This window comes from Bidens hawaiensis, unplaced genomic scaffold, assembly GCF_021521415.1.
Source record: "Bidens hawaiensis isolate Kalapana, Puna unplaced genomic scaffold, B.hawaiensis_p1.1 tig00004682_1, whole genome shotgun sequence".
Lineage (NCBI taxonomy): Eukaryota > Viridiplantae > Streptophyta > Magnoliopsida > Asterales > Asteraceae > Bidens > Bidens hawaiensis.
The window spans coordinates 568,588-580,733 of record NW_027491286.1 but is presented as its reverse complement, the minus strand read 5'-3'; the positions used below and the strand labels follow the sequence as shown (position 1 = coordinate 580,733).

The 12,146-nt window shown below is 36.3% G+C and overlaps 2 protein-coding genes across 3 annotated transcripts; one reads left to right on the top strand and one right to left on the bottom strand.

The window, feature by feature from the left end:
* Positions 1 to 904: 904 nt before the first annotated feature.
* On the top strand, positions 905 to 4,445 carry LOC143627437 (heterogeneous nuclear ribonucleoprotein 1-like). The gene is made up of 6 exons (XM_077097259.1): positions 905 to 1,063; positions 1,294 to 1,334; positions 2,074 to 2,237; positions 2,595 to 2,700; positions 2,779 to 2,948; positions 3,745 to 4,445. The coding sequence occupies exons 1-6, from the start codon at positions 915 to 917 to the stop codon at positions 4,276 to 4,278; spliced, it is 1,164 nt and encodes a 387-aa protein (XP_076953374.1). The 5' UTR covers positions 905 to 914; the 3' UTR covers positions 4,279 to 4,445.
* Positions 4,446 to 6,959: 2,514 nt separating this feature from the next.
* LOC143627435 (uncharacterized) lies at positions 6,960 to 11,664 on the bottom strand. 2 transcript variants are annotated; one of them, XM_077097257.1, is made up of 5 exons: positions 11,540 to 11,664; positions 10,089 to 10,241; positions 9,481 to 9,737; positions 8,341 to 9,398; positions 6,960 to 8,249 (listed from the first exon to the last, which is right to left on the bottom strand). In XM_077097257.1, the coding sequence occupies exons 2-5, from the start codon at positions 10,226 to 10,228 to the stop codon at positions 7,017 to 7,019; spliced, it is 2,688 nt and encodes an 895-aa protein (XP_076953372.1). In that variant the 5' UTR covers positions 10,229 to 10,241; positions 11,540 to 11,664; the 3' UTR covers positions 6,960 to 7,016. The 2 variants fall into 2 exon arrangements, with proteins under 2 accessions (XP_076953372.1, XP_076953373.1); XM_077097258.1 differs by having other exon boundaries at positions 11,536 to 11,658.
* Positions 11,665 to 12,146: the final 482 nt, after the last annotated feature.

Genomic DNA, 12,146 nt, shown 5'->3' with positions numbered 1-12,146 from the left:
CTACCCCACGATGTTTAAATATTTATAACTTTTTAACACGCTAATATTTTTAAAAAACATTATACCATAAAAACAAGTATTTTATTCTATTTAATTTGAGTATGATATTGCTATACTTTTTCTATTTTAAAAACTTAACGTGTTACGTAATTACCATTAAGGACCAACAAACAGGTGGGGCGGGTTCAGCCGTTCGGGTCATGGGTCTAAAAGGTTAAGGTTGGAATGAGTCGATACAAAAAAGGTTAATTTGATTTGGGCGGGACGTGTTCGGGTCAAAAAGGGTCAAGTCAGAACGGATTTCGGGTTAGTAAAGCGTCAGGCGGAACTATTGCGAGTCAAGACGCATTCAATGTAGCGTTACGTGCGCATAGACACCTGATTGCACGTGTACAGTCGTTGAGTAACGTGCTTACGAACACCGGCTAAGCTTCCAATGCCGCATTACGAGCGTACTATCGCTAGGTTAAGCGCGTCTTGCTGTGCCGCAAGTAATGAAACGGTAACGCGTTCGATGCCATTTTTAGGCATTATTGGTTTCATCATTTATGTAAAGTTGAAAGTAAATAATACGAGCAATATATTTTACGGTTGGTTAATTTTCGAGTGCCCGGTATTTAAAAGACCGCGGCGTATATCTTGTTCGCCCTGAACAAAACTAGGGTTTCTTTCTCTTCCATTTTATCGTTTTACCTCATCCACCGAATCAATCAAAACCCTTAATCATAATAATAATTTCATCCATCCAACTCGCAGCGAAACAATCGATACGTCTTCATCAGGTTCTCATCGTTATCGTTCTTTGTAGGGCTTGTTTTCTTCTACAATCTCCAAAACCTAAATCACAGAGCTTCGTTTTATAGGTTAGATACAAGGAAAGAGGACAAAACTGGTATCAATTTAGCAGGCTGGAAATGGACGGCGGGCAGCTACAGTTTGATAATACGAATCAAAATCATCATGTAGATTATGATGATGATGACAATGTAGATGATAGTGGTGGGGCCATTGGATTAAGGCATCATTCAATCAATGACAATATTAGTCGTGATTCATCCGCAGGGTTAGTTTGCTGTATAGTTTGTGTATTTAGTGTTTAGAAATATATGTTTGTTTAGTGTTGTTATAGTTATAGTTAGGTTTAGAAAATACTACTAGTTGTGATGTAGCATGCTGTCAAAGGTTGGAGAGATTGTTGTATCTTTGGTTACACATGACAAGACATGTAAAAGAAAAAGATGAAGATTGTCTTATGAGATTGGAAATTAATTTTTGAGTTTTGTTTTGTGATAGAAAACTGTTTGTTGGAGGCATTGCTTGGGAGACTTCTCAAGGTATGTTAATCCAATTTGTTTTATTTAAATGAATTAGAATGTTATATATCATCATCATCATCATCATCGTACTCAGTATACCCCACCAATAGCAAAGCTATGGTAGGGTCTGAGGAGGGTAAGATGTAGATAGCCTTACCTCTACCCCGTAGGAATAGAGAGACTGCTTCCGGTGAGACCCCCGGCTCGATAGTAGTTTTGCATCACACCTTGGACTAAGTCACATAACACTCAACCATCAGGACACCAGCCGATTGGTGCATGTACCCTTGTCTTTCGACTATCAACGCCACCACATGATGCCTGATTAACCTTCTGCCACTTTTAGCGTTATTTTCACGAAATTAGTAAAATAATGTCAAAATTAGTGCAATTTCACTTTTGCCCACCCGCAGGTTCACACATATATACCTTATATGCGTGGACACTTTATTATTATCTTATACATCAATGCTTATTTGATATAATACACTTTATTATATGTTTATTGGATATACCTTTTAATTTATTTAAATGCATTAGAATGTTTTAGTGTAGTTAGCAGGGTAGTTTTTTTGGTGTTTTTTTGAAGCAATAATGTACTATTATTTATTCATTTAAGTTGTTTTAACATGTATATAGGTAATGTGTTTTATAATATATAAAAGCAGGGGATCAACAGTGAACACAATAAGTCACAGTTATATGCTGTTTTGTTTTTCATGGTTAATAGGTTTAACGTTCTGTTTATTGTTTCCAGCGTCTTTCAGCAGTTACTTCAGCAACTATGGAGAAATAACAGACTCTGTTATAATGATGGATAAGGTTACTGGTCGACCACGTGGATTTGGGTTTGTAACGTTTGCTAACTCAGCTGATGCTGATAAAGTCTTGGAGCAAGATCATGTCATAGATGGCAGACCGGTAAGACACCCATCTATGATATTGTCATTTGAAATTACACGTAGTATTAATGGCTTATGCAACAGTTTCAATATTTGGGTGGTTTTAATGAGAAAAGCTGGAAACTTGGGTGATTGTCTCTTACAAAACAACTTCCTATTTGAGCATAACATATTAGGCAGTTCCGCAGTTATAAGCGTTTGACCTTTAAAGTTTTGACCTGTTTTTTGTCAGTTTTTTAACCAATTGGATGAGTTTTGAGATAAAAAGATAAATCCATTCTCACCCATTTTTAGACAAATTGGTCAAAATTGCTGCCTTCATTTGACTTGTATTTGTTAGTCATCTTTTATGTTTTTTAATATTTTCTTGAATTAGGTTGAAGTGAAGAGGACAGTTCCCAGAGAGAATTCACAGGGCAGTAGAGGGGTGTCAAGAACAAAGAAAATCTTTGTTGGTGGTATACCATTGACTTTAACGGAAGGTAATTTACCATAGTTTGTTGTTATATTCAATGGATTATTTAAATTATGGAGTTAAGGTTTTTAACTTTTTTATGCAGATGAATTAAGGGAGTATTTCTCCAATTATGGTGATATAATTGATAATCAAATAATGCTAGATCATGTCACGGGTCGGTCACGAGGTTTTGGCTTTGTTACATTTGATAGTGAAGATGCCGTGGATAAGATATTTGCCGATGGCCAATTACATGAACTTGGAGGCAAACAAGTGAGTGAATAAATTGTTCTTGCACCTCTTTAAATATTCTTTTTGCAGATAAATAATTGGGCAAAATGCACAATACAGAAACAGACTTTATACATTTTCTATATTTTAGTAATCAAAGTTAAGTTAGGTGCTAATTTTATAACCAAATTACAATTTGTTACTGATTTAGCAATAAAGTTATTTTATTACCGAGTACAGAAATGGATGACCTGTTTAACTGTAAAGGTTATTTAGTATCTTATTTTCTGAAATTGTTGACGTACTCTTATTTTTCATCTTTGTGCCATGTCACTGCATATGATTTGACAATGGATACTTATTTTTCCGATTTTAGCAGACAACTTAAATTAGGGGTGAATCAAATACCGATTTACATTTCGTTATTAACTAAAACAAGTAGCAACCACACATTTTATTACCAATCGTAGTAACAAATGACGTGTGGTAGCATGCCATTTTTTTTCTGGATTCTAGAAATCTGGTCTTGGCATTTGATTTAACATTTATTACCCATTTAAATATACGTTTTAAGAAAAAGATAATGTTTCCAAACTAGCATATACTTATTTTACATAATTTCAGTGGCATCAATCGATGTGTTGAATCAGTTAAAATAACGGTGGTTGCTAAATTTGGTAATGAATTTGAAGTTTTTCTTTTATCTTTTTTTATTTTGCGCGTAACCTAAAGCTGATCATTTAAACTAGAAAAAGAAGTGTAAAGTTCATGCAGTTTGCATAATTTAGTTTTGCATTTAAAAAAGATAGAAACGTTGATATGATGTGAATCATGCTAGGTGGAGATAAAGAGGGCTGAACCGAAAAGAGGTGGTGGCGATTTCTCATATGACAACAGGTCACGTCATGGTGGTGGTTCCAAGTCATATGGTGGTGGTGGTTTCAGTAGGGGTTCAGGATACGGCAGTGATTATGGTGGAAAAGCGAATAGAGCGTATGATGATTACGGGGGCGGGTATTCTGGTTATGATGGTTATGGGAGAGGCTATGGTGGTGGTTCTGCGGCATTCTATGGTGGTTATGGTGGATACGGGTATGGGTTCGGGTTTGGTGGTTCCATGTATGGTGCTGCTGGTTATGGCGGTTATGGTGCGGCAGCTGGGTATGGTGGAGGCAGGGGCTATGGAAGTGGTAGCGGTGGTGGTGTCGGTGATGGTTATGGTGGTAAAGGATTTGGTATGGGAAGCGGTGGTGCTGCTAGTAGATACGAGTATGGGTATGGATACGATGGTGGTAAAGGGTATGATAATGGCAATGACAGCAGCAGTGGCGGTGGCGGCGGTAGTGGAAGGTATCATCCATATAGGAAATGAGGTGATATGATAGTAGCCAAATGACAGACATTAAATTTGGAGTTTGCAGTTTCTGTTATTGTTTTATGTGAATTTTCTTGAATTGTATTTTATTAGCAACTTAGATATCTAGCTATGGAAGTCGAGTTGTATCTTACACAACTATATTTTCTGACAAAGAAAATCTACCGTGTTTTGTTGATCAATTTTATCAACTGATGAACATGTTCTTGGTTTTTATATCATTTTTTAACTGGGGCACAATGCAAAGTATGATCCATACTCCATATCTAAGTTTTATCATTCTTAGTTGAAGTTTGAACTGGTTCACTTGTACTCTTGTAGTCTTGTACTAGATCTTGGCTTCTGGCCTGCCATGCTTGGGCTAAAGGAGTTGGGCTTCATGGCCACATAAGTCTGGCAGAAGCAGTGGTATACTTGTATTTCAAGTTCATACGCATGTAAATGTTTGCCTCATTTAGACCCGGCTTTATTAAATGTCTGGCTATCTGTCTTCTTCAATAAACCCAACAACATATACAATATCTAAAAGGATAACTAACATGCCATCCAGCAATTAAAAAAAATTGTTACATATTTAAAATACAAGTAAAAATACTGTTTCAGGAGTCACCAACAGTATATTTAATTGTGTGAACGAAATAAAATAACGGGGTAAGGTAATTCAGGACTAACTAGTGTTGTATTATGTAAGTAATCCATTTTATGTATATGAGCCATAGATAGTGTGGAAAAAAGTTATCGGAGTTTGTTTAAGCTGTAAAGGGTCTTATGCAGCAAATTATATATATACATGGCGTGAGTGAATCGGGTCAACAAAGCCTAGAGATTGTGTGTTATAAACAGTCTTATTTATATGAATGAGTGATAAGACCAACAGTTTGACATCTCAGTGTAAGTGTGCAAGCGATCCTTAGTCGGATGAAATTCCTTGGCAACAAGTCGAGCCTTTACATCCGTCACGGATCCAATAGAGTGTCTCTTGCTCCTACTATTCCACTTGCAACCAACATGTCAGGTTATAGCGTAAAACAACTCCACACTGATAGTACCCCAATAATGTAGGTTGAGATCGAAAAAGAATCTCATAATGGGAAGAATGATCAAGAGTTGAAGATGGTAAACAATTGATGAGATGGCGGCTATGACATAAGCATCATACAAAACATTATGAGGTAGATGAGCATGGAAAAGTAAAGCTCGAGCAATCTCTGACAAATGATGGTTCTCCAGCTAAACCACTCATTTGCTGGGGTGTATTGGGGCATGATATACGGTATGCATCACCATATTCGAAAAGAAATTGGCCATTGAGCCTCTGGTAAGCTCAAGAAAACCATCACATTGTAAGCATCGTACCATCACCAACGATCACTCTTCTATGAATTGAGATACAGTGTCACCTTTTGAACAATGCTTGGTTATGAGATCGCATGGGTTGTGATGGCAGAGTCGAGAATCCATGTGCTGGTCACCACACGGGTATCTGATGAAGAGGAAAAGGAAATGTGATTCTACATATTTTTTGAAGTGAAGAGTTCTACCTATTCTTCTACCAGAATTTCCTGTTGGAACTTACTATGATAAGACCCTGGGAATAACTTTGATACCGGAATCTCTTATCAGTTCTTCTACCAGATCCCTTTCTCATGCCGCTGTTGAGACTTGGGATCAGGTGGATTTTGTTACGGATGCATGAGCTACGATTATAACGAGCTGTGCACCTTTTTGGTGTGGCAACATTGGTGCTACGTATGTGATGGTTAATCTCGTCTTTCGTCAGTGCACCAAACATCTCTAAATCAATCTACATTTTATTCAGGGAAATTAGAGTATAGTTTTGGCTCCCTCTTACACTTCATTATGTAGTAACCACACAACCTGTGAACATCTTCACCAAAGGATTATCCTTCACTCACTTTTACTATCTCAAATCCAAGTCATACATCAACACCCTAGTATAGCTTGAGGAACACATTTGAATAGTTTCATATTCACCATTATTGTGTAAGCCTTGTCACATATTCAGTGCTAAATTATATAATGGGCTATGCAACATAATTGAAATGCTAGAATATATATATACAAAAGCATATATCCCTCACTTTGCAAACTATTATTGACCACTTGTTTCTAAACCAAGAATAGTAAAAGAACTCCATCTGTTTGACCACAACATTATTGCTATGGGTTTGTCATATGCCACCGGAAGCAGCCTCTCTATCCCTATGGGGTAGAGGTAAGGCTGCCTACATCTTACCCTCCTCAGACCCTACCATAGCTTTGCTATTGGTGGGATATACTGAGTACGATGATGATGATGTTTGTCATATGCCAATTATTACTCTGAAAATGACTAAAATCACTACAGAATAATGAGCATTACCAAAAAACAGAGCAATATTTCAAGTTCAAAATTAACATCAAACTATTTCAAGCAACATTGTCCCAAGAAGCAAAAGAAAACCAACTCTTCTATGGACTATTACATAATATATATACACATGGATTTTTTTAAAAATTACCGTATAAAAAAGGTCACACCAGTCTGCCATAAAGGCAATCACAACTTAGTCTTAGTTAAACAAACATTCATATCCCAAATTATTCTCATCACTAACCTTGATTGTAACATGATTAGCATCACCTTTTCCTTATTATTCATGAAATTACTCCAAAACATATTCAAGATGTAGGCTTCATGACCTTTCTTTGACTTTTTGGTCCAAAAGCATTCTCTAACGTAAAATTCCCTTATAAGAACACGCCCCGCTACCAATAAGATCTTCAACACCAATCATATACATATTATGTGGTCCAGGTATGCTAAAATCAGCCGGGTTTTGGTTGATCGTGCAAATCTCAGTTCTTGATGAGTCAAACCTTGGCCCGAACGCTCCGTTGACTTTCTTTAGACTTTCATTTGCATGCCATGGAAGAGGGAAATAAGAATCCTCTGGTCTACATCTTACTGAAGTTAATGGCGCACCTCTTGATTTCTCCTCTTGTGGTTTATGATAACCTTGTTGACCATAACTAGAAGTCAACTTAATATTTTGACCTGCTTGAAACACGCTAAAAATTGAACTTCCGATCGGATTGACCGGCAGGTTTGTTTTTTCAGTCATGGTTGAGCTGCAATGATTATAACAAACAGAAATCGGTTTTGGTTTCGGCTTTGGTATAAATGGTTGACCGGTCAAACTGAATGGTTGACTTGACTTCCCTGCATCCATTAGACTTAACAACTGCATTGCGGGTATGGCTTCGTTTGAATATGAACTATCAAACGAACACATATGGTTCGGTTCCAACCTGTTATGCTCTTCAACAATATTTGGAGCCACAAGATTCAGATCCAAATCCATCATGTTTTTTCCCTTATCTTTTTCCGAGTATCTTGCATATGTGTGACCAAATTGCATGCCAGATGCTTCTTTTTGAATTCCGCCATTGTTATACTTGTTAAAAGCTTCAAATGCCTGCATATTAGAGGAATTATAGAGATGGGTATTCGGCATTTTATTGTTGTTTCCATTAGATGCATAATGATAATGTGAATCATAATGTCTCTGCGATCTAGGATCCGATATCCAAGCGCCATGTAACGGTTTCTTCTGATTCATATTAAAGTTAGAAACTTGATCTTGAAAGAGGCTGCCAGCTGGAGATCTCATGGGCCCCACATTGTCACTTGAAGGTGGTCTCATCATGGTGAGATATTCATGATGTGATGATTTCATTCCTTCATTCATGTTAAGTTTATGAAAACCCGATATCATCCCATTGTTAGGTTCGCATAAGCTCCGCTCGTATTGATTTCTAGCCATAAGTTCGATTATTTCATGTTCGTCCGATCGCCCAATTGAAAGCATTTTCTCTTGTCTTTGATGATTATTGTTATTATCAGGCCTTGTAAATTCTGAGTACCCTTTAACTCCAATGTTCCTCTTGTATGGATCAGAAAAATCCTATACATTAATAATAGTAATCACTTTTATAATAAAATTAAGAAATTAATAATGTTAATGGCAAATATAAATAGAAATAGTAGTATATTACCAACTTCTGATGCCCAGAGCAACTCCCATATGGAAGCTGTGTGTATAACCGTTTCTCATGAACCAATCGTTCTTGTGACTTTGACTCTGATGGGATCCTAGGTGGAAAACTACTTGACTCCCCTAAGAAAAAACTTGACTTTTTATTATAATCTTGACTGGGAGGTTGATTCAGAATGGACTGTTGAGGTCGAATATGGGGATGTGCCTCATAGTTTAAAGAAAGATCAAGCGCCAACTCTGCGTGTGACCGACCGCTATCCTTCATCCTCGAATCCTCTACAAAAAAATTACTTCTTATAGGATTGCTGGTGATTTTCTTTGAGTTGACTTTTTTGTCTGACTTTGGTGGATTCATGAACTTAGAGTATGGTTCTGTTCCTCTGCTTTTAGACACACTGTATGTTGCTAAAACCCGATTTTCTGATCCTACATCATTGAATATTGATCGCCAAGCTGTCACTGGATCACTATTAACCTTACCAAGAAGTGAACTCCTTTGAGTCCCGTGTTTACTCCACTCATGTTTATTACTATTTTCTCCAAATTCATGAGCTTCCGGACTGCTAGAATGTTCCGCCACATTAGTTTTCGCAATTGCATCCCCCTTGAAAGCTTTCATCTTTTTATGATCATGATGATGGTTACGACCATGATCATGGTCATGATGATCATGCAGCATTTTCCTTTTTACCTGGGAAATCGGTGCCATTAATGGAGATGAACTATTACCCTTTTTCTGTTGCTGGATTTCAGTCTTTCCACACAGTAATTCCTTCAACAAACGCACTTTTCGAGCCTTTCTTCTTGGAAGTTCATTTTGGCAATTATCTTGATCAAATTCGATAGGTTGACTTATGCTTGTTTTTTGGGGAGTCTCATGATCTTTCAACTCGTAGCTCTCTTTTTTACCAGCATTAGTGTCAACGGTACCGCATTTAGTTGGTTCTTTATAAACTTTGACTTTATCAAGAACTTGTTGAGAAGTTTGACTTTCATCAGCTCCTAAAGCAGCAAGGATGATTTCATCATCATTCGTATCATCACCAGGTTTAATACCTAATGGACAGATGAAGGAACATTAATTGTTTACAGAAAAAGAATCAACTTTATTTATAATCATTCAAATATATGTAATTACCTGAAGTGCCCTTACCAAAAGGGAGCGCTGTTACTCCATTGAAATTGTGAGGAGGGTTTGACCTTGTAGGAGGGAACACAAAATGATTATCCACAGAGATTAATGTGGTCTCATTTGAGGCATTTGCAGTCTCGTAATTCTGCAAACACTTTTGGCAATGCCAATATCTAAAGTTTGGGACGTCCATAGGCGGGAGTTCTTCAGTAAACGATTGCAAGTTGCTGCAACCCTTTTCACGCATTCCAGCAACATAACCTCTGAGTTGAGTCAGTTGACCAAAAGATGGTCAGAGTAAAACGAGCGGTAATTATGTGACTGTTGAATTGTAACCATTACAATAGATAGAAATATACAATACTTTACAAAGCAGTTCATATCAAGATTTCTAAAGATGCAAATTAACTTAATGCTTAATAATAGGTATCCTAGTAACTTTTAATATTCTAATTCTATTTTGAAGAACATGTACACTTGATAAAATCCTCATTCCAAACTTGTGCCTGAGCATTCACTAAAACAAATTAAACAATGTACGTATATGCAACAATAAAGTTTGTCAAATCAAATGATATTGAAATTGAACAATCAACATGATCAGTAATACTTACCGTATAGAAAAATGCCTACACTTTGAGGCATCAACCTTCTGCTTCATAACGCTAAGTTTGATACATAACGAATCAATCTTAACCGTTTGCTGGCTGGAGTTTGGTATTGGTTCAATGCCCCTCTCATCATTGCCATTCATGTTTAAAATACCACTGTGACAAAAGAGCACCAGGCATGATTAATTTAACTCCTCAAGGCAAATTGTAGTAACTAGAAGAATAATATAAGACTACAAACGGATTAAGCTTAACAAACATGCATTCAGAAATTCACTGCAAAGAGACTAGCCTTGAAAATCAGAAGTAATAAATAAACAAGTGATGCATGCAAGGTTAATTAACAACAACAACAACAGTATAGGATAATAAAAATTAAACTGTAGTTAACCGGCCAGAAAGTAAAACATGCTTACTACTCAATATGACAATGGTCACATACATATAAACAACAATAGACAGCTAGAACAAACCAAATTCAAATATCACATGTATACAAAACCAAGCACTGACACGAATGTTGGAACACTGTTAGTCAATGAAACAAAATAAAATTTCCTAATCTTCACTTCCAAACCATATATAGTACAATCAAGAAATATCGATCAGCAGCACATAAACTTATAACACTATGCATATTGCATAATAATCACAATAATTATCTATTAATGAATTGAAATAGTTTGACTAGTGACTTCAAACTACACACAATATCATAAACTGACTTAGACTAAAATTGCAAAAATTAAAATAAAAGTTCATACATGTTCATAGTAATAATTTCATGATAAATATGGAAGCTACAACTTCAAATCTAAAGCTTGAAACAAGACATTAATGCAGAAGAAACTAAACAGTAACTAAAGCTAGAAATAGTCTGAACCCAACTAGGAAATATAAGTTTTAACAATTTCCTTTTATTTTTTGTTACCATTTTCATTTAGTCAAAAGCATGAAGTTACCCTTACCCTATCACCAGTGGCAGTCAAACAATCACCGAGTCAACCCATCATCAATTAGGGTTTTCATCACCCGCCGCTAGCTCCCACTTAAAAAGTAAATAAATTTATGACAAAACTTTTACAGTTCTCGAGAAAACCCAATTCAAATTCATCAGATTTATCCCAAATTCACATCCACCACACAGATTTAATCTACCCACACCAGATTAGCTAGGTTAATCTTAATAATATCTATCCATAACCTTAATTAACTCCTCATTCAATCAAAGGATGTAAGCCTACTAAAAGCAAATCAAACATAAGCTAACTTATTAACCAGACAGTATCATAATAAGAACTTTAAAAACAAAAACAAAAAGAAAAGAAAAAGTAAATACACCGACAAACCAAACCGCAACAGATCTGAAACCGATTTCTTCATCAAAACCACTAAGACAACAATCATTAGATCGAGAATCAAAAACCCAACTCGAAAAACATAAGTTTACTTACGGATTTGAAGGTGGCAGCGAGTAATTAAAGCGCGAATATCCCGAAAACCCTAGTCGTCACCACTTTAGGTTTCCACGAAATGGAGAGAGAAACAAACATGTAGTGAGAGAAGGATATGTGTTGTGCTATGTTTTGTTTCTAGAGAGAGAAAGAGTGAAGTTTTACTTTTATATTTAACTTTTATATATACATATATATATATATATTTATATTATAATAATAATTATATTATATACGTAACCAGAGAGGCACACACACAGTGAACGTGTAAAGTATGTGAATGTTAACCAACAGAAACATGCCACGTCATCCAGATGGTGAGTGCTGGCTATTTGTTATCGCAATTATCAAAAATCAAAACCCTAATTCCGTCACGCGTTTCGTGGTCACGCGCCTAGTTTGGTGACTAGTCAATATTCTAGTCACTGGTCTTGTCGGAAAGTCCAAAAGGTGCCACGCACTTAGCTTTGAGGTGATTGGTTCGTGGTGGCACGCTCCATTAAGCGCGTGTGAGATCTGGTTTTGGTGGTACAAGGCTTCATAAATAAAAAATAACTTGATTCAAGGGGCAATTGAAAACTGCTTTATGGTTTTCGAATTTTGAGGA